Source organism: Rhamphochromis sp. 'chilingali' (genome assembly GCF_963969265.1).
Source record: "Rhamphochromis sp. 'chilingali' genome assembly, chromosome: 2".
Taxonomy (NCBI): Eukaryota; Metazoa; Chordata; class Actinopteri; order Cichliformes; family Cichlidae; genus Rhamphochromis; species Rhamphochromis sp. 'chilingali'.
This window is the reverse complement of record NC_137930.1, coordinates 3,783,524-3,805,818: the sequence shown is the minus strand read 5'-3', so window position 1 is coordinate 3,805,818 and position 22,295 is coordinate 3,783,524. Positions and strand designations below refer to the sequence as shown.

The window sequence follows — 22,295 nt, the reverse complement described above, 5'->3', positions numbered from 1 at the left end:
CACTGTGTGTTATACTTGTATAACTATGCATGTGACAAATAAAGAACCTTGAACTTGAACCTTGAACTTGGTGAACTTTATTAGTAACAAATGAGGTAAAAAAAAAAACAACCCCAAAACATACAAAACACAGAAAGAGGCTCTCAGTATTCATTAATAATTAGAAAGAAACATTCTGGTCGTGGATTTTTACAGTCTTAGTTCCGCTCGCTGTCATCATTATAATCATCATGATCAATGGCGAGGTCCTGAGGTGGGCGGGGCTGTCTCTGGTGATGTCACCATGAAGGAACAGCATCTGGCACGTGTTGGTGAAACATCCCAGTACGCTGGTGTAGTTTCCTCTCCAGCTGTTTGACATGTGACACTTGAACATTAAGGGGAAGAAGAAGAAACAGTGTTAGGTCAGGTGACCACATGGTTTCTAAAGTAACTGACAGGAAGTAACCAGGCCGTTAGAAATGGATGGCATGTGTTTAGAGTTACTGGAGTTGGGTAACTCTACTTACCAAAAGCAGAAGCACACAGATGAAGGATCAGATGCTGAATGTTGCAGGAACATGCTCATGTGTGGTGGTCATTCAGTGCTGCAGGTTAGACAGTCCAAGACTGATATGCTGCCCATCTGAGAGTTTGAAAACACACATGCAAAGATTTATTTTGTGTTACAGTCAAAGTTGGATGTTCATTTTTGTCCTTTAAAAATGTTTGTGTATTTGAAAGCACTAACATTTAAGGATGACTTGGATCGTCTGCTTTAAAGGGGAGACAAGTGTATCCACTGATCTACGTCACTTTACCTGGATGATGACTCCTCTCCCCCTCACTCAGAAACACTCCTAATATAACCAAGCAAATAAATAATATTGAAGATTTACTTACATCATTACAAAAACATCAAAAACATCTCCCTTTGATTCTATTTCTTCATTCCTGCTGAACATCAGGCAACAAATATCTCAATAAATCACAGTAAAATGTAAAGCACATGTTTTCTCTGCTTTGTCTAACCTCTGCAGAGCCTCTGTCAAGAAAAACACATCTGTAAGCATAAAACAAATATACATTCATAACACGTCACTGGACAAACCTCGGTCAGTTGATTTCCTCTGTGCAGTGCAGATGAGCATCAGTCAGCGAGTGACTCTGCTGGTTCTTCTGAGGAAACACCACCATCTCTCCACACCGTCACCATCTGTGAGCACAAACTGCTGCTCTGCCAGCATGTAGGAATCACATATCACACACAGGGGTGAAGAAACATCAGAGCTCAACTTTGGATACTTTAGATCTAAACAGATCAAAGTAGCTCTTAGTTTCAGCAATCAGACAAACAATGATACCAAACTGATTCTGTATGAATACAATATGGTATTTTCAATACAGGTGTCAAATTAATTTATTAAAACTAATACAGATATATGTATATATTTTTTGATAAATTAGTTTGCTAAATTATAAGGATATATTTTTATTTTTTTTTCATTTAACAATTGCAACTAAAAGAAATTAAATATTGAACAAAAATATATTGTCACATTCTTTGCATGCTCAGCACGCTGACAGACTTGAAGTTGCTACAGATTTTAAGAAGTGATAATTATAGGGAAGAAACTTCTCTTTTTCATCCGTTTAATCAAACATTTGATGCCTCAGCTGTCTCAGTCCTATAGGGTTCTGCAACTACAACTAACCTGAGGCTTGGATTTGGCTGCAGGTGCCCCTGTACATCCTTCTCAGCAGCACACATGTGTGTACCATTTAATCACACTTCTTCCTGAGCTTTGCTTCATCACAAGACCAAAGGTGGCATCCCGTGTCACAGTCTTATCATCATCCAGAAGAAACATTTGAAGAAACATCATGGAGAAGAAACATTTACGCGCCTCCTGGTTTTGTTTTCTGATCCTGCGAAAAGACTGAGGGCAACAAAGCCCAGAGAACACGAGATACACAACATCCAACATTCAGACTCAACAGCCTCCATAAATGAAGAGCACCAGGTTGGTTCAGTTATAGTAGATATAAGCATACTTCACATTACTGGGTATGAATAATAATGAGGAGGCAAACTTTGACGATGCAGAGCATGATGTCCCATCATCAGACTGTAAACAAACATCCACCAGGCTTCTTTGTTGCCAAAATTTATGATTCTCCTATCAGGGATCAGTAGCGTGTATTAACCTGTGGTATAAGCAGCAGTCACTGAAATATTACTGTTTCAGATAAGAAATCTAGCACATAAAAGCCAGGGTGGGAGGGATCTCTGCAAACTGACTTAGGTCTGCAAGTGTGAAGCTCAACAAAAATCTGACTCTCCAGTCACTGACAAACAAAAACTCCAGCTAGGAGATAGAAAACGCTGTCTGGGTCCTGCTGGATGTTGCTGGTCAGAGTCCACACATTAGCAGAGTGCTTCTTGGTCCCACTGACCCATGTGGACAGCGACTGTGGAGAACTGTTCTGGAAAACAGAGAAGAGAATTAAAATAACAAAAAGTAGCAGCAGTTCAGATCTGATTTAATTTAATTTCCTTCACACAGCACATTTGTCCAGGCTGACAGGTAAACATAGAATTAATCTCAGGTAACATGACTCATAGTAGAGATTCAGTAAGAAAGATTGCAGGCTCTAATATTATTACCACACAATCCAAGGACACACCAACAGCTCCGATTTGTAGAACTATTTAAAGAAATGTCTTCTGAATATTCAATTCAGGTTCACAGTGGGAGGGTGGGAGGTGTCGTGGAATTTTTTAAATAAAGTCTGCAACACAGAAAGAGCTGTGATCAAGCTATTTATTACTGCGCCAACACACATCAAACATCACAGTTCAGTCATGTCAGCGCTGCCACAGAAGTGGTGCTCCTACTCCTTTATGCATTCCAAGGAAGAGGGAGGAAGTTACAAACGGATCGTACCACACTTCAACGGATCAATGGTTATGCTGTTTTGTGGCCTTATCAGCACCTGTAAAGGGAGTTGTTTTCTCAAACTGCTGACGCTGAAGTAAGTTCATCTAGTTTTAGAAACTTTCACTGAACAGTAACAGTGTCACAACTAAGCATATGCATAAGCACTTAAATACTTTAAATGAGAATAACAGAAAATTTCTATTACAGAGGCTAGAGCCTGTCCCAGTAGTCATAGGTAGAGCACACCTGGACAGGTCACCAGTCTGTCAGAGGACTAACACAGAGACAGACACGAGAGTAACAAATCTATTTAAAATTAATGTAAGTTTGCTGCAGCTGTATGTATGAACATGTGTTTCTGTGCTCACAGTCCACCTCTCAGGAACCTGCAGTTGACTTTTAGTCAACTTTAAACAGACCTCACAAAAGGCTGATGTGGCTGGATCAGTAGTCTGATTTAAGTACGATACCTTTGGCCAGGGATTAATCTGGTGCATCGCTTCATTGCAGTCTTACGTATTTTCCCCACACCTGAATAAAAAATACTGATATATACAAATAACAGCTTCAGCTGATGCAGCCTGACTCAATCCTAAATGTTCAGCACACAGAGACACAGAGGTGCCGTTTAAAGTTTAGTGTTAACCTGAGTCACTGATCATTTGCAGTATTACAGAGTCTGGCAGTCTTTGCATGATGTCCACGTCACTGTAAGTTTCTAGCTGACTCTCAGGTGTGACAGGTGTGCCAGCAGGAAAGAGTAATAATAACCTGCATCCTGAGGTTTGTCATGCAGGACTAAAGAAGCCAGGCTTTGTTCACACAGCTAGGATTGTATTTTACACTGACCCTGGGTCAGTATAAGTATCATACAGTTTAAACGAAGCACTGAAACTTGCACATATTTATTACAGATGCACTGAAGCTAATCGAGATATTTGCTGTCAGTCTGTGGCTGCGATTAAACACTTTAATGGAAACTTTATTAACTAGTAACTTCATCAGTCATGACAGAAGCTAATATTTCTGTGCTAACATCGTTTAAACAGTAACAGCTTTACTCCAATATAAGCTAACGTTTACACCGTAACTTTAAGCTAGCACCATAAAGACTGTAAAACACGTAATAACATCTACAAATGCATCTTAAAGCTGTTATATTAGCACTCGGTGTATTACTAACATAACCACATTAACATTACTGACACTCGCTGACTTTTAATAGTCATTCAATAAATGCTGTCCGTGTAAATGGTCTTACCTGTACACACTGCATATCCACCGGATTCCAGCCAGAGTGGATTCTGGAGTCTTCCACGCTCCTGTTAGTGATCCTCCACCTGGATGGATGAGAACAACCTTCTGAACAATCTAGCAGGAGATGGCCCATATCTATGGGACTGATTTGTGCTAATAACGCCCATTGTATGGACTGATAACAGCCGAAGCGGGTGAATAAAGTCACCCAGTAGCTAGCTGTGCCATTACCCAGCATACATCACTCCCTCCATAAATGCAATAAACCATACAAAAGTATCGTTCTACCTGTTTTTCAGGTAGTTGTTTACATTATATAATTTATTGTGTTCTGTATACGTCACTACAATGTGATTTGGAAAATGTCTAAATATACCGACAACAGGCACTTCCGCGGCAATCTCTTCAATCGGAGGACCCTTCACGTCAATTCCCGACGCAGAGGGGTACCCTGCGCGTCCATAAGTGAAGCAGAGGGAGCCTGACCATGCGTCACACGTTTGACGAGTTGGGAGTGAGAACGTGTTGTCACTTCAGTCTTCAGCACTTCCTCAAAACATGAAGAAATCCTTTCTCCTTACAAATATGTCTGCCTCAAGGTTTTATGACAACATGATTCTTTGATGAAAATTCATTGTTTACATTTATTGGTAAATATTGACCCTTGAACCACATCTTCACACTTCAACAACACTGATACACACTGTGAATGTGTATGCCAGTGTTGGTGGTCATCTCAAGTTCACTGTACAGATAAATCCTGTGAGTCTTTGGCACACCTTTGCGTTCATTGAACGTCTTCTTCCTTTTGATCAACTGATGGTCAAGTGTGTGGTGTTCCTGTGGATAACCAATCCTCCTGACATCACCACCGCGTTGCTTTTATAGGAAAATATGTGAAAGGAAAAATGACACAACAGCAACAAAGACAAAACAATGTTTACAATTAAATACATGAAATACTTTTAGGTTCATGGTCATTCAGCTGGCCAAAGAACCCATCTACTTATACAAAATGATAAGGCTGTACGGTGAGTGATGGCTCAGATTTTAGTATAAAAATGTGAATTCTGTTTATTTGCCAAACAGTTTTCTTCTTTTAAACAGTTTTTTTTGGGCCGATTTAAAAACACTTGGTCTGATAAAGTTCCTCAGCACTGTACATAATCAAAACTAACAGTCAAATAAAACTATCATGACTTTTATAAAATTTTAATTGTACACATTTTCAGAAAAACACAAACTTGTCATAAAAACCATTTTAAAGCACTAAAATCTTTGGAACAAAGTTTCTGACAGTTTGCTTTTCCTTTAGTGTTTGTAATGTGCCAGTTCAGAGGATGCTGTGGATGCTGGTAAATGTTATTTCTGTTCTGGTTTGTAGCTTAACCATTTTTGTGCTTCCAGTTCCATTTCTTGATCGCCACTGAATTTATTTATCTGTGATGGCTGGAACAGAAGTGCTGCAAACAGACTTCCTTACAACTTCTTCCCTTGCAAAAGGACATTTTATTTGCAGTTATTGAGTACAAGAAACTTCATCAAGAGTTGCTGAAACAAAGCAATTCTTTTTATTTGCTTCTCCCAGATCACAAACCTCAACATATACATGAACAGGACGGGACAATTAAGTAAATAATAAACTAAGAACCAAACAGAACATAGAATAATAATCAAAGATTCAGATTCGACAGAAATTCAAAACTCTGGCTTCGCGATTATTTACACACACACACACACACACACACACACACACACACACACACACACACACACACACACACACACACACACACACACACAAAGAATCCATATTTTTTCCACATTTCCCTTTTCTGTGATGTTTAAACAGTTTTAACTTCCTAGGATCTGGTGTCTACATATGTGGACATCACATTTTGGGTCGTCTAGGGTCCGGTGGCGCCAGTGTCCGGCAGCCTCGCCTCTGTCAGTGTGCCCCAGGGCAGCTGTGGCTACAATGTAGCTGCCATCACCAGTGTGTGAATGTGTGTGTGAATGGGTGGATGACTGAATGTGTAAAGCGCTTTGGGGTCCTTAGGGACTAGTAAAGTGCCTTGAGGCGACTTTTGTTGTGATTTGGCGCTATATAAATAAAACTGAACTGAATTGAATTATACAAATACAGGCCATTTACCATTTACCATTCAAAATACCTTATTTTGCTCTACAAGGGCCAGATGTCCACTTACGAGGCCGTGATACTGCAACTGTTCTATCGAAATTTAAATGTCCTCATATGTGGATCTCATTTTCCTCAAAAACAAAAATCAGGCTAAAAGAAAAAATCACGTATTTCTTTATTTTACATTCATCAGGTCCCAATCACCCTAAATAGCAAAGGGTCAAAGGAGCTTGCAAAGAAAAGCGTCTGGACTTCTTTAAGTTGCTTGAAGACGTCCCATCTGGGACTCTCCACCATTTGACCTTAGAACTGAAGAAGCTTCTCGGATGAGAGGTGAAACGTCTTCAAGCAACTTAAAGAAGTCCAGACGCTTTTCTTTGCAAGCTCCTTTGACTACGATGACCTGGATGACTGAGAACCTTCACAGACCTAAATAGCAAAGAGAAATTCAAAATTAATGCCATGATGGAGTTTGGGTCTTAGGAGCTTAAAGGAACTGCTTGTACATCATAAAAAAAGATTATGACACAAAATCTTGAAAAAGTTGATAAATAATGAAAAAGGTGTGCACATCATTATCATTCTGGTTATTGTATTACGCAGCCGAACCCACCAGTGTGGATGTTATTACCATCATTGGAACAGGGACTGAAGAACAGGTAGAGCTTCTCAGTGAAGGAGCAGTCAGAGAAGGAGTAGATAAGAGCTGCAGTGCTGACGTCATAAAAGCAGACCAGACCCTCGTCGTAGTGGACGTACACGCCCACCTTCACAGGCTTCGACCTCAGGGACAGGTGGACTGCCGGCTCCGTGGAAACTACATACCCATCAGAGCACAAACATAAAGTCCAGAAACCGTTGCTAGAACTCAGCTGGACTTGTCCTTTCACATTATCCTTCCTGGTCACTCCTAAAGTCCACGTAGACCACTTGTCAACCTTGACCTCAAAATAAAATCTTCCAGAAGAGTAACCCAGATTTGATAACACACATCTACAATCATTCCCTTTATACTGGGGGGGTCTGGGGTGAACCGTATCAGGATCAAGCATGGCATAACATCTGTACCACTGGACTCTCTTCAGCTCGTCCTCAAACAGACTCTTCATCTGGTCATTCAGCTTCTTCTCCACCTGACTCACAGCTCTCACCACCATCCCTTCATATGAAGGTGGATGGATACTGGTGTTGGTCCAGTCTTTAGTGGGTGGAACAGCTTTCACAGAAGAGAAGTTGTGGATGAACTGGAGGTGGTCTTCTGAGCTGGAGAGTTGCTCCATCTCAGAGCTTCTCTTCGTCAGCTCAAAGATTTCCTGCTCGAGCTCCTTGATGACGTCTGCAGCCTGTTTCTCTGCTGTTCTCTGCTTCTCTTTGACCGCCTCTGTCAGCTCATTCAGACCTCTCTCTATAGACTCCATCAAATCAACAAAGAACTGAACACCCCCCTCCAGCTCTCTGTCTGCCTCTTCCTTACTGAGCTGCACAGAGCGTTTAACCTCTTGAATCTTCTCCAGTCTCTTGAGGATCATTCCTTGAAGTTCAGCCTGTTTCTTCACCAGCCCTGCCTTCTTCACTTTGTATTCCTCTTTCAGAGGAACAACATCATGGCACTTGTGGTCTGAAACAGAGCACACAACACAGACACACATCTGATCGGTCTTGCAGAACATCTCCAGCGGTTTATCATGTTTTGAACATATCCTTCGTTCCAGGCTCTTAACAGGGTCGATCAGCTGATGTCTCTTTAGGCCTGAAACAGTCTGATGAGGCTGCAGGTGAGTCTCACAGTAGGAGGTCAGACACACCAGACAGGACTTCAGAGCCTTCAGTTTGGTTCCAGTACAAACATCACAGAGAACTTCTCCTGGTTTAGCAGACTGTTGCTCTGATCTCCTCGTGCTGCTGCTGCTGCTGGCTTCCTGCTGAGCTGACAGCTTGAACTGAGCAGCCATCTCAGAGATGAAAGTATTGACATGGAGCTCGGGTCTTGTGTAGTACTTCCTTTTACAGATGGGGCACTCACACAGAGGACTGCTGTTCCAGTGCTGAGTGATGCAGTTCTTGCAGAAGTTGTGTCCACATGGTGTACTGACTGGATCTGTGAACACTTCCAGACAAATGCAGCACAGAAACTGGTCCTCAGACAGCAGACAGCTGGCAGCAGACATGTCCACACTGGGGGGATAAATGGAGAGAAAGGAAAAACTGTAACTGCATTATCGTTCAATAATTCAGCTCACAAAAGTCAGACAATGTGTGGAGGCTATAATTTACTTGATTTCTTTGTTATGTTTTCTTCCTCCTATTCACCTCTAATTTTGGAAGTAGAAGTACAAATACTACTGTTAAAAAAAAGTAATCTAGTAAAAGTTTAAGTACTGTTGTCAGAGTCCAGGAGGCCATTTATACGAACAGGGAACGACCATCTCTAAATCGAGGAGGGGCCTAAGGGTACATCTGTCATGATCTTACAATGCTGTGATTGCAGCCGTTCCCCAACTCTCTGTGAATGGGACTCATGGCCATTGATCAGTGGTTGTTGACTAATAGTCACGAGAATTTGCATTTTAACGATCATCATAATAATGACGAAGGAACTGACCTCCCAGCCCATTGTTCCTTCAGTGGGCTGGTTTCAGTCACTTGGATGAGTGACGAAACGTTTCTCCCACTGAAAACGTCCAGATGAACAGAATCAACTTTTGGGGAGTCTCACGCTGTGAGGTGTGGTTCCTAGGGGAGGAACCACACCTCACAGCTGGTCTGGGCTGCGGTGTCGCTGCACCCCCTTTCAACTGACGGTGCTGATGCACAGGATGGGGGAAGGGGACAATCCCCAGGTCTTCCTGGAGACCTTCCAGGCCACTGCAGAGGCATGACAGTGGCCTCTGGCGGAGTGGGTGCCACCACTACTACCAATACTGGCGGGAGAGGCTCAGACTGCGGGACCGAGTCTGCCGCCGACGTCGCGGGGGAACTGTCTGCTGGGCCATGCTGGACCTACTGGGCCGGGGTGGGCCTTTCGAGTGAGGTCCCATCATCTCTGGAAATTCCCACCATGGGAGATTTCCCACTGGAGCAGTCTCGTGATGACACCCTACGCTCAGCCTTCGACCAAGTGGTAGACATTGATGGTCATGTGGTGTGCCCTGAAGCCGTGTGGACCTACCTGTGCTTCGTATTGTGGAAAGATAGGTTATATCGAGTGAGTTGTGAAACACACCCAGTTGTTGGTGTCACAAAGCCGCCAAGAAATTATTTTCCAGGCGGCTCACTATACACCATGGCAGAGCATACGGGATATGACAAGACTCTGGAGTGAATAATGACCCGATTTTATTGGCTTGGAATCCAAGCAGATGTGCGCTGCTGGTGCGCATCCTGTCCAGAATGTTAACTTGTTAACCAGCCGGCCATACCAAAAGCACCTTTGCACCCACTCCCATTAATGGAGATCCCATTTTAGCGCATCGGCATGGACCTCATCGGGCCATTTTCTCAGAATGCATACGCCTATCGCTTTGTATTAGTTCTGGTGGATTGTGCAATGCAATACCCTGGAGCAGTGCCACTGCAATTTCTGCAAAGAGTGTGGTGCAGGCACTGTTTCAGGTCATCTCCTGAGTCGGTATTCCGAAAGAAATATTGACTGACCAGGGCACGTTGTTAAAGTCTTGCACACTGAAGGATCTGTGCGAGTTATTGAGCAATAAATTGACTGGGCCCAACGTCTACCACCCTCAAACTGACGGGCTGGTGGAGCAGCTGAATAATAATCATTTTGAGATGCAGCCTGGCATGTTCATGGCCCTACAGGCTTCCTGAACATAAAAGGCAAAGGGAATTGGTTGAAATGCTAAGAATGGGAATAATAAAAGAGTCGATGTAACCCCATCGTTCTTGTGGTGAAGAACGATGGGTCTACACGGTTCTGTGTAGACTATTGCAAAGTAAATGAAGTGTCACGCTGTGATGCATATCCCATGCCACGGGTCAATGAACTCCTTGACCAGTTGGACACTGGATTTAACCAAGGGCTACTGGCAGGTTCCCTTGTCTGCAGAGTCCAAGGAAAAACGGCATTCTCCACTCTGTACCAGTTCAATACAATTCCATTCGGCTTGTTCAGAGCCTCGGCCACATTCCAGCGCCTCATGCACTGGGCGCTGTGGCTGCATGCTGCATATGCTGCTGCCTACTTGGATGATGGGATCATCTATAGCAGGGGTCCCCAATCCCAGTCCACGAGGGCCAGTGTCCCTGCAGGTTTTAGATCTCACCCTGGGTCAACACACCTGAATCACATGATTAGTTCAATACCAGGCCTCTGGAGAACTTCAAGACATGTTGAACAGGTCATTTATCCATTTAAATCAGCTGTCATGGATCAAGGACACATCTAAAACCTGCAGGACACCGGCCCTCGTGGACTGGAATTGGGGACCCCTGATCTATAGTGACACCTTGGTGGAGCATGTGCAGCAGATGGCCGCAAACAAACCTATTTATCATGACTTGACACAATATCTGATTTAAAAACATGAGGACTTACATGTAAGCTTTAAATTTCCAGTTAATCAAACCTCACTGAGCAGTCCTTCCCTTTAAATCTACCTCTCTTCTTCTTTCTCCATCTCTGAAAGAAGTTAGTTCTATTTCTTTTCTCTCCCTGTGAAATACAGCAGCTGGACCTGTAGGGGCCATTTTTTTGTGTTGTTACCTTATGTGTACAAATAGGGGTCACCTTTTGTGTTTTACAGTTTGGTGTGTTTCTGGGAATGTATTTAAGGTAGATACAATTAGCGCCAGGTGTTGCTGTTCGGAAAAACCACACAGTTTGTGACCACTGTTGTGATAAAAGACGTTGGATAAAGAGAGCTGTGCAAGAACAATTATAACTGATGGGATACAATACAAATGTTAAACAGACTAATTAAACATGAGCAGCTACAATACTAAATAATCTGAATCAAACAACAGAAGTGTCTTATTGAAAATCATTCCCACAGAGGAGAGCTGACCTCACCTCACACACCCACTACCTTTTTAAAGCTCCTCTGCCAATCACACAACAGAAGGCAGCAAACTGCCAGGTGACACTTCTTACAATAGAAACGTTGTATTTGAAATTACCTGCCACTTAAAAAGAAAGTAATTCCCTCATGTGCACTCTTCTTCAGTAGGGCTAGCTCGATGCTGAAATACCGTAACTTATGGACACATGCAGTTGTTCCGGTGTTTGCGTCAACAGAAAAACAAACAAACAAAAAACACTGTCCCACTTTGAACCCCTGACTATGGCACGCATCAAAAAACACTCAAGTCAAGTACAGATACCTGAAAATTGTACAAAATTCTAATTTTTTATAATTTTCCCACCTTTGCTTTTGACAGCAACTGAGAGTTTAATTTGACAAGACACAGCACAGAATAATAAACTTGAATTTTGCATCATTGCTGAATTTTCAATCCTTAAATTGAATCTGCTGCACTCACCGCTGTTCTGTAGAGGCTTTGCTGAGAAAGTCTCTCTGACTGACAGAGACACTTGTCTGCAGCCACCTGTTGGTCTGATAAACCCTCAGTTTCATTTCAGGAACATGACGTTGAAGCTCTTCTCCTCTTACAGCCGATTAATCCAGCTCTGTGCAGGGGCAGATCTAGAGAAATTTTCTTAGGCTGGCATGGAAAAAGTATTTTGGAAACTAACTGCACCACATGCAGCACTATTATTTCTCTCAGTCTCAGAGCAGCATTTCTAATTTTGATTGAAAGTGTCAGAGAAAACAGCAGCCTCGGATATTAGTTTACAGAGGCTGTTAGAATTACATGTGTAACGTTAAAATGTTGGTGACACAATAATTTCATCCTAATGGTACTGACATATTCATAGGGTTCATTTTTGAGACAATATATCATGAGGTAGTCATGATTTTGCAAATATCCCACCTTGTAGTGCAGTTTACACAAATTGTTTTAAAAATGCACTCAGCCTACAAACATTACTGATGAGTCAAGATCTGCACAAAGTGACAGAAACACTGAGCAGCTCCACATTTTATTCTTATTGTCATGTATGTCCTATTTGTCAGGTGACAGAAGAACCAACACAAAGCTCAGAGAGTAATGGTGACACAAGATCACAGGTGGAATTGGAGGATGACTTGATGGTTCATGACTGTATTTGAAGCACATGTGTGACTGCATGTATGTGGAATGTCTCACTGTTATTCATCAGGTGACAGAGGCAGCTCTGCCATGTTGTAGCTCAGAAAGCTCTGAAAGAAGCTTCAGTGCTCTCAGAAGACCAAAAACATGGCTAAGGTCAACAATGACTCAAATTTAAACAATGCTGTGTGTCCACCAGGAGACACTGATGTAAAACCAATATGCCAGCAGTTTATCTCAGTTAACGAGAGGAGCAGGCATGTGTTTGGCTCCTTCACATAGTGGACATTGAGTTGTTGTGGGACACCAGTAGTCCGTGTCTGTTGCTGTAACAGTAGCTCATGTTGAGAATAAAAAATCCCAGCTCACTGAGTTGATCGGGGCAATAGTGACTAAAATGTTGCATAATTTTGCTGAGAGATCTTTTACTTTGTGGTAATCTTAGACGAGTAGTTTTATGGACAAAAACCAGCAGGTCACTCAGTGTTTCCTTAGTGCTAATGTGTCAGAGATGTTGGTGTAATGTAATTGAAGTAATGTTGTTAAGTCCTTCAAGTCATATTCTTTTATTGTCATGACTGTATTCGAAGCTATTTTTATTTTTGTATGATACCTGATTTATATGGAATATGGTTGAAGTAAACTAAAGCCTGAAATACTTAGTCAGTCATTTGTTTAACAGTAATTTAACATTATATAATTCACATATAAAACTATGAATTGTAATTTTAAATGCCTTAAAAGCATGTAGAATAGCATGTGTAGGCAAGTATAATTCTCCTTTTTTTTAATCAAGAAGCAAAGACAAAAAGGAAAAAAAAAAGAAACGGGGCAGAGTTCGGTGCTTGAATCATCCGTCCCCACCAACGCCAAAACCAAATCTACACCCTTGCCAGGAAGTATAAAATCCAGAAAGCTGCACAACGTGTGGTGGCTGTCAGGAACAAAAATGTAAACGTAATGTTTGATGAGTTGTTGGGTTAACCCTGTGAGGTCTAAAATATAATTGGCCATTCTAAATTTAATCTTACATTTGTAGTTCATCTTCAGATGGTTTTATTTTATTTCATTTCATCGTATTTTGTTTTACCTTGCCTTGTTTGGTATCATTCTTTTCAGCTCAACCTCACATGTCTGAATTTACAGTTATTTTTTCACTGACATACTGTGTTGACACAAGTGATCCGAAATCACACGAAAAAACATAAACTCTTAGTCGTTATATATTGTTTTACTGTAAAAACTTATATTTAATTTTAATTGTTGCTGAGCTCAAAGTGTTAATGCCACCTTATTTTAATTTAATAATTTTAGGGTAGATCTGCCCTCGAGGCCACAGACCTGCACACGTCCATTTTTGCTAACATGAGTCCACCTGCACTGGCTGTGAAATCTTTATCTTTTGCTTCCACTCAGGGCTCTGTGGTGCAATGGAGAGCGCATTGGACTTTTAGAAGAGCAAAGAGGAAGTAAGTCAAAGGTTGTGGGTTCGAGTCCCACTTGAGTCAATTTCTATTAATTAGCACTTCATTGGTTCAGTGATGTGAAAGTGCCTTACCAATACTGTCTAACTCACCCTCTTTAGATCTGCCTGCAGCCTTGTGAACAGGCAATCATGTTATACACCTGACATGTGACTCATGTAGCTGTTTCACTTGGCACTGCTGAAGATATGTGGTACAGTCACTGAGCTTCCTTTTTAATTTCAATTAGTCAGCTTAGTTAACCACTAACAGTAAATATGTATTTTACATGTAAATCAGGAGTTGTGTTTTAAAACCTTTACACATTTTCAGAAAAACATATGACTGCATCTACTTTTAGATCATCCAGGGACCCCTTATGATTTGTTTCTATGTCCAGTTTATATGTGGAGAATCTAATGCATCAGCAGGGGTGTTGACTATCTTAATCTCAGTTATCTAATGAATTCATCATATTGACTCATCTCTAACACAGAGTAAAACTCTACAAAAAGTTTTTCTCAAAGTTTCCCAAGCAAGCATTTTGAATCAAAAACACACGTTCCAGTTTCATGTCATTTTTGTACTCCATTTATGCATGAAAAGGAAAAACATGAGCCGCAGTCATTTACACTGGAGCAGAGCATCATGGAGGACAGCCATCTGTGAACATCACACTCTGATGCTGGAGAACTTGAGATGTATATTTAAGGTTTAAAAACAAGTTCAACTGTGCTTCACTGTCAGATTCTATCATGCCCTTCTGTGGCTGCAGGCTGCTGTTTGGGATCATCTCCACTAGAGGGTGTCTTGAGCGAGCAGCTGCTTCTCACCTGCTCACACACAGTTACAACAAACATAACATAAAAAACCCCAAACATTAACATTATGTTGGTGCTGGATTTTTTAAAAAAGAGATTTGAAAACATAAGGACGGGCCTTATGTTTCAAATATGAATTTTCAACCCGTACCTGCTCGGCCATTCATACCTCAAAGTAATCAATCAATAAATAAACAATCAAATGACAAACTGAACTTCAAAGGGCTCTGTGGCGCAATGGATAGCGCGTTGGACTTCTAGCAAAGAACAGAGGAAGGAATTCAAAGGTTGTGGGTTCGAGTCCCACCAGAGTCAGTGCCTGTAATTTAAGTTCTATTAATAAGCACTTCAATTGATCAGTATTGGAAAACAGCTTTATTAAGGTGGTCAGGTCAAACACAGACCCATCACTCACATAAACAAAATCATTGACAGATTCTATCACGCCCTACTATGGCTTCAGGCTGCTTTTTGTGATACCCTCCACTAGAGGGCATCTTCTTAGTGGGCAGAATTACTCTGCTTTATATACAAATACTATATTTTATGTGAAATTAACAAACTGTTAAACAGAACCTGCAAAGTAGAACCTTTGTGATTTACACAAACAACTACTAAAGCTGCCCCTAAAAGTTGAAGAAATGCAATCACACCAAAGAGAGAAATACAGCCACACTTCTCATCAGTGTCTCTCAGAACTTTTTTTTATTTCCCATGCATAGTTTGGATGAGTGTAGTGGAACTGAAATGAAAAACATGGACATAAAAGTGTTGACATTCATTGTGATTTTCTCCGTTACAGACATCAAAGAAATCATTAAAAAAAGGTTTACAATTAAACAAAGAAAGGTTTTATTCAAGGTTTAAAATCTTTCAGAAACGTCCTTCAAGGTAGAGCTAGGATGCATTCTGGACGGGAAAAAGTGCCGTAAAACATAAATACGTTACCAAAAAAAAAAAAAAAAAGCAGCTAAAACTAAAACATTCAGCACGTTTTTATACAACAGTGCAACGAAAAGGCGGCAAGATCTAAGGGTGGTTTCTCAGCACTCAGTTCCTCCATTTGTAACTAGGTGACATGACTGCAGCTACCAAAAACCTTTAGTGCCAGGAACGTCTTTCAAGGAACTAAAAGGTCCATTAGATCATTGGGTTTCTGCATTTCCACTGTGGTGTGAGGACCTGTGACGATTAAGAAAGTCAGGCCTCTGCATGGACGCAAGGAAGCTTTTACACGTCATTCCCCAAGCTGCAGATTATACAACAATGCAGACGACAATGGCATGTAATGTGAGGGACAGGGGACTGCATAACAGCAGTCAGCGTTGAAGAGATTCAACGATACTGCTGTTGCTCGTGATTTACAACTTTGCAAACAGTCACTGAAGGCATGAGCCGAGAAATGCTAGGAATAGTTGACCAATCATAAAAGTTCAGAAAGCAACTACCCAACCCCCAAAAAAGCTCAGGAATTTTTTGGGGTGGGGCTACCTCCTGAACAGGGACTTTCAGAGTTTAAAAAAACAAACAAAACCCCTAGAACTTAGACCCTAGTCCCAACAGTGAAAACACCCTGAGCTCCTCCAAAGGTTCCTGCAAAGTTCCTGCAGTGAAAAAGTGGCTCACGGCATGTTCTTCTCTCTACTTCGGGGTGGCTGTAGCTCAGGTGGCAGAGCAGGTCAGCCACTAATCAGAAGGTCGGTGGTTTGATCCCAGGCTGTCTCCTGGCTGCATGCCAAATATCCTTGGGCAAGATACTAACCCCATGTTTGCCTACTGGTGGTGGTCAGAGGGCCCGGTGGCGCCAGTGTCTGGCAGCCTCGCCTCTGTCAGTGCACCCCAGGGTGGCTGTGGCTACAATGTAGCCGTTGCCTGTGTGTGAATGCGCTATACAAATGCAGGCCATTTACTTTTAAGACCACAGCAGTGTGATGAGTCTGGTGCACTGGTGCTCCAAGCTGAACAGGTAATGTCTCCTAAATTTAAAAAGAACTGGAATTATGAAAAATTTATCTATATGATATAATCTTAAGTATGGAAACCACCGAGTCGGTATACGTATCCTTTAAAACTGCGCTGGTCGATCATTTTGTTCTACACTGTGTTATGTTACTGTTTTGGTCCAGTGTCTCTGAAACAACATCTTTAAAAAAACAGAGACCAACTACAAAAATGTGGATATTTAGAGGCAAAAAAAGTTTCTGAGGAGATTCTGAAGAAGAACACAGCATAAAAAAGGGTTCTGCTTTTAGTTTTCTAATCTTGCTGTGACTGCAGGATGTAAATAACTGCTTTGCCTTGTTTCTTACATCTTTAAAGGTTACTTATGAGAATTTTCCAGTGACCTCTGACCCCCAATATGATGCTCCTTTAGCCCCTTTACACCCCCAGGGTGTGGTTAGGTGCACGTTTTCCCCCTGAATTTGTAAACAGCTGAAGATTCTTAAAACCAGGTGATCCACTGCTTCCCTGCAGAAAAACCCCTTCAGTGTGGATGGACGCACAAAAAGCTTTCTTGGTGATATTACACCTGTTCCATTAACATCTTTGCAGCTCCCGGGACACCAATCAATCGGACCAGGTCCAAATTCTACTACTGCTTTAGTTCCACATACGTGGACTTGTGTCTGCGTTAAATGCAAAAACACAATCCAAGTGCTGTTAAGAGCATGCCAAACCAACAAGTTGGCAAAATAACCACAAGCTTAAAGTCGTGAAGAAAACCATGTAAACACGGGGGATCGTGACATTAAATGGCTCCTGAATTTCTGAATGAGGCCCATTTTCAGTCATCTGGAACCGTCTGCGAGGGGCCGAAAGCTGCATCTTAAAAAAATACTTAATGCGTGGACGAGACCTCAAACCAGTCGCGTCAGGATCACAAGACAGACTGTATATAAAGATGGACAACTCACACTGTCAAAAAAGTAAAGTGAAATTTGGCTGAATATTTAAGGAGTCTGTGAAAACCAGGGATGATTTTAGCTCTATTACTTTACATTTAGATTTGTTTCTTGAAGACCTGGCGGTGGGGTTTGTTAACAGTCTGCTATTTAAAACTGTACTTTTAGTGTCGCTTGAAAGTCTGAGTCGGTTTTAATGGCTCACAATGAAAAGAGCTAAAATCCTGAGAGATGCTGGGGGGGGGGGGGGAATAAACGCTGTGATGTAGATGCAGATTTTTACCCCTCGGCATCTACAGGTTAGTTTGCATCAAAGTCGGAAAAATAAAAAGTAATTCACAGTTCTAGGTAACACTGTATTGCAACTGCAACAGCAGCACGGGAACATCTGGTGTGTCTGTGTACAAATGAGACACACACACACACACACACACACACACACCACAGCCACAACATATGGTTATATGTGCTTACTTTTCTTTTGTGAGGTCTTACACCAACATGTGACTGTTCACTGTTTTGCCTTCATTGCCGGAGAGAAGTACAATCGTAATAATAAATATGCCTTAGTATGAGAGTGAAGTTTGCAACAAATAATGTAAAGCTGTGTGTGTGTGTGTGTATCTGAAGACAAACGTCTTACTGAAAATGTGGATTTTCATGTAACCTAAAAATGTGGAAAGCTTCGTCACTCTCACCAAAGTGTGAACGCAGCAGCGTCCAACGAGCTCCCTTCAATGTTTGGACGTGACGGTCTGGAAACAAACAGCTGTTCTGCACGAATCGTGGGGTTAAAAACAGAAAGACAAAAAAAGAAAAGCTGTGCTGGTTTTCAGACGGCATCGATTACAGCCCACATTAACAGAACGAGAAATACTAACATGATAAAGTTCAGTGTGATCCCAGTGATTACTGTGAAAAGATATTACATATCTACACTTAGAAAATTCACTTCAACACACCCAGATCCAAACAGTTCTTTCCACCAGTATGAAAAATATACAAATAAAAAATACAAATACTCTCGGACACTAAGTAGGTAGTTTTCTGTTGACATGAAATCAGTGATGACTAAAAGATAAATATTTCACATCTTTTTTCTTCTTCCTTGCATTTTTTTTACAGAGAAAATAAAAATTTGTGTGTATGAAAGGAAAAAAAAGTCCCATTTTGAAATATTATCCTTCAGTAATAAGTAACATCATGATAGCACATATCTGTGTGTCAGCTAAAATGCCTCAGCTTCTCTAGTAAGCAGAAAAGAGCCAGTGTTGAACCCAAAAGCATAGAATTCTTTTCTTTTCAGACATCATACACTATGCACAGATAATAAAAACATCAACAATGATCAAGTCTTTTTTTTTCCACACAAGAGAAATGATTCCTCCGTTTAGGTCTGGGAACGTAAAAGAGCTCAGGGGGCGGGGAAACACTGGAGATGCACTATCATCATCATCATCATCATCATCATCATCATCATCATCATCAGTCAGAATGGAATTACTGCCATGAAAAGCTCAGTTCAGAGACAGAAAAAAGGTTTTGCTGACATACATCTATTTAGCGTCCCATAATAACACTACTGTGAGGCGAGGGTGTGGTAAGTGTTGAATCAGCGACTGGTGTACAAAGAGTGATCTTCGGGACGAGGGCACACCAGTGTGCAGGTAGCATGTGTCTCAGCTCTTAGTGTACTACACACTTTGACCCAAAGGAGGAATTTCAGTTTCTGTATGTGAGTAACACCACCTGGGAATTCTGCTCTGGAGGAGCCAGGCATCGGGCCTTGCCAGGTGAGTAACAGTCATTCACTGTCATTCGTGGTGATGCCAGCCGAGCACCGTTTTGGCACCTATGTGGGACACTGGCGGGGGAGGAGGAGGACCCTCTGAGCCATTTAAAACTTAGTGAAGGAAAACTTCCGCTCAGAAAGATGAAAGGGAAGGGAAAGATCAAAAGTGTCTTAGCTCACTTAACATGTTCGGCACTGTGGGAAGAGCAGTAGTATTTCTTGTGAGCTATGAACGTGGAGAGGCTGCTGAACTTGATGTTGCACAGCCGACAGAAGCGCGAGTTACCGTTCTGCACAGGGGAGATGACTGGGGTGGTTTTAGGACTGACGCTGGGTACAGGGATGTGGGAGGCCACGGTCTGGGCGGCCTTGTCCGGAACGTGTGACGATCCCAGCTTCTCCCTCAGGACCTCAGGCACAGGTGACAAAGTCAGAGACGGAGCCCTTGGGGGAGACACAGGCAGAGGAGAACTGGCTAACGGTGATCCGCCCCCGGCGGAGGGGCTGCCGTTCACCAGGGGCGAAACAGGGGAAGCGGTACCACTCCTACCCTGCCCGTTGATGCTGTCTCTGTGAACTCGAGAGACAAGTCTGGCCTGGTTGGTTGGAGTAGCTGAAGTCGCTGCAGCGGCTCCATCCCTGGGACTCAGGCTCGGGCTGCGGCTCGCTGTTCTGCCCAGATGGGGCAGAGTCTCCTGGGGTGGCTGAATGGTTACGACCAGCCCGTGGGTAGTCTTGAAATGGTCCATCAAGTTACCAGCGATGGGCCTGTTGGGACAGTATGGGCAGACCAGCTGAGCAGAAGCTGTGACCACGCTTTTGGCTCCAGCTCCTGGAGAGGCTGCAAGTGTGGTATTTGTATGCGAAGGAGATGCAGCATCCGAGGCGGGTAAGGCAGAGGTGTGAGGACTGGATGACGTGCCCTGAGCCTGGGCCACCCACTCAGCTGGGTGAGCTTTATTCTCCACAGGGTGCAGGAGATCCGAACGCTCCTGCTGAGGCCTGCTTTTTGGAGAGGTGGAGGCTGATCTCTTGAGCCTGTGAAGCTGCTCCAAAGTGTGGGGTTGGAGGGTGGTGGCAGGGCAGTAGTATGTTTTATGAGCCAGGTAGTTCTCAATACTGTTGAAACTGATGCTGCAGGCTGTGCACTTGTGGTAGTCGGTGAGAGGCAGGGCTGGGAGAATGCTGCTGCCGCCGCCGCTGCTGCTGCCGCTGTGCCGTGGAGCCTCTCTGAGACGGGGCCTCTTGCTCAGGTCGATTGGGCCATCTCCTTCGGGACTTGAGCCACCTGCACCACTGGGAGAGACTTCCTGCTTTACTACCAAGCCCAGAACCGAGGGGGATGGAGCAGAGGCGGCGGCAGTGGCTGCCGCTGCTGCTGCTGCAGCGGCAGCGTTAGCTAACGCCTCGGTTCTTGCCATGTGAATCTCATACATCTTCTTTCTTTTGCGTGTTCGGATGGGCTGCGGAATGAAGGCGGCTGTGTTGGTGGTCTTGGCCATGTGTACGGCTCTCTGGTTGGACGGGTCGTGGCGCGACGCACAGTAGAAACGTTTGTGGACAGTGTAGTTGTCGTGACGGCTGAAACGGATGTTGCAGGCTTCGCAGAAGGTTCTGTTGGGATCGTCGTCAAGGTCCTCTGTGGAACCGCTAGCAGGACTCTGGCTGCCTTCACTTGCTCGTCCTCCTCCGCCTCCTCCGCCTCCTACACTCATACCAGCACCTTCCCCTTCAGAAGAGGACGGGACTCCCTCTGTCCCCGCTGGAGGTTCAGTCTTCACCTCCAGCACCCTCCTGGATTCTGCTGCTCCACTTCCTGCAGGAGGCTCGGAGTCAGACGGCGAGGCAGAGGCGGCCCTACTTGATGCTCCGCCCTGAGGAGATGCAGATGAGCCGCGTGTGCCAGCAGAAGGCGCGGCGGCCGAGGCTGCGTCTCTAGTCAATGCGGGGCCCGAGGCTGAGGATGCACCTTCGCCTTGATGCCTGCTTGAGCAATAAAGCCTCTTGTGTGCATAGAAATTGTTGATGTTATTGAAGGTGATATCGCACTCGAAGCAGGTAGCTCCTTTGTGAGGTGGAGTGGCTGTTGCCGTGGGTGCAGTCGGTCCAGAAGGAAAGAAGGCTGTGGCGTTGTTCTGGGCGACCGTCTGGCCCTGCTTTAGGCGACTGTGGACCATCTCTGACATTTTAGCCAGGATCTCCGAGGCCTGAGGCAAGATGGCTGCCTCGGGGTTAAACATGTACTGAGGCAGGAACAGCGCTCCTCCTGGAACAACTGAGCCTGCACCTCCCATATGGGCGGGGCTAGAACCAGGGGTGGGACTAGTGGGTTCTGCCTTCACTGTTGTTGTAGCTGGACTCTTCGGCGAGTTCGATGTTTGGCTGGAGGAGGTCGTTTGCGCCTCTTTTATGTTCCTTCCTGCCTCTTGATCTACCTCCTCTCCACCCATCTCCTCCTCCTCCTCTCCATCCTCCTTAATCTCCATTTTCTGCTCTTCTGTGTCTGAATCTGAATGAGGCTCCTCTTTGATCTTTAACTCCATGATCTGGTCATCAGCAGGACTGCAGTCTCGAGGCGTGGCTGAGCCTCCGTTTGTGCCTGGACTGGATGAAGCTAGGGGTTCCTTCTCCTGGGGAGACGGTTGGGGGTGGTCGACCGACGATGGGGTACTCTGACGAGGAGTAGGGCTTCTTTCAGCTGGGACCCTGACTTCCAGGTGAGTTCGTACATGTTGCTGGAGCTGAGCAGGTGAGTCAGCGTTGTGGCCACAAACTTGACACTTCAGCACAACACCAGAGTCTCCTGGACTCAGACCTTAACAGGAGA

General features: G+C 43.5%; 2 protein-coding genes and 1 long non-coding RNA gene across 9 annotated transcripts in view; all 3 read right to left on the bottom strand.

The window, feature by feature from the left end:
- Positions 1 to 41: 41 nt before the first annotated feature.
- Positions 42 to 4,667, bottom strand: LOC308392467. 7 transcript variants are annotated; one of them, XR_013970810.1, is made up of 7 exons: positions 4,555 to 4,667; positions 4,183 to 4,261; positions 1,695 to 2,466; positions 1,091 to 1,211; positions 731 to 839; positions 510 to 625; positions 42 to 367 (listed from the first exon to the last, which is right to left on the bottom strand). It is a non-coding gene; the product is annotated as an uncharacterized lncRNA (long non-coding RNA). The 7 variants fall into 7 exon arrangements; XR_013970809.1 differs by having other exon boundaries at positions 1,695 to 4,261; XR_013970814.1 differs by lacking the exon at positions 4,555 to 4,667 and having other exon boundaries at positions 1,695 to 2,772; positions 4,183 to 4,548.
- Positions 4,668 to 6,734: 2,067 nt separating this feature from the next.
- On the bottom strand, positions 6,735 to 11,837 carry LOC308392335 (E3 ubiquitin/ISG15 ligase TRIM25-like). The gene is made up of 2 exons (XM_080875311.1): positions 11,818 to 11,837; positions 6,735 to 8,496 (listed from the first exon to the last, which is right to left on the bottom strand). The coding sequence occupies exon 2, from the start codon at positions 8,487 to 8,489 to the stop codon at positions 6,909 to 6,911; it is 1,581 nt and encodes a 526-aa protein (XP_080731437.1). The 5' UTR covers positions 8,490 to 8,496; positions 11,818 to 11,837; the 3' UTR covers positions 6,735 to 6,908.
- Positions 11,838 to 15,455: 3,618 nt separating this feature from the next.
- Positions 15,456 to 22,295, bottom strand: part of zfpm1 (zinc finger protein, FOG family member 1) — a 107,942-nt gene continuing 101,102 nt past the window's right edge. Inside the window, exon 9 of the mRNA XM_080861622.1 lies at positions 15,456 to 22,283. Coding sequence (XP_080717748.1) covers positions 19,645 to 22,283 — 2,639 coding nt within the window. The 3' untranslated portion in view covers positions 15,456 to 19,644. The remainder of the gene's footprint in view (positions 22,284 to 22,295) is intronic.

What these genes read in the sequence shown, in the direction of transcription:
- LOC308392335 (XM_080875311.1), bottom strand. Translation starts at nt 8,489, where the DNA reads ATGTCTGCTGCCAGCTGTCTGCTGTCTGAGGACCAGTTTCTGTGCTGC.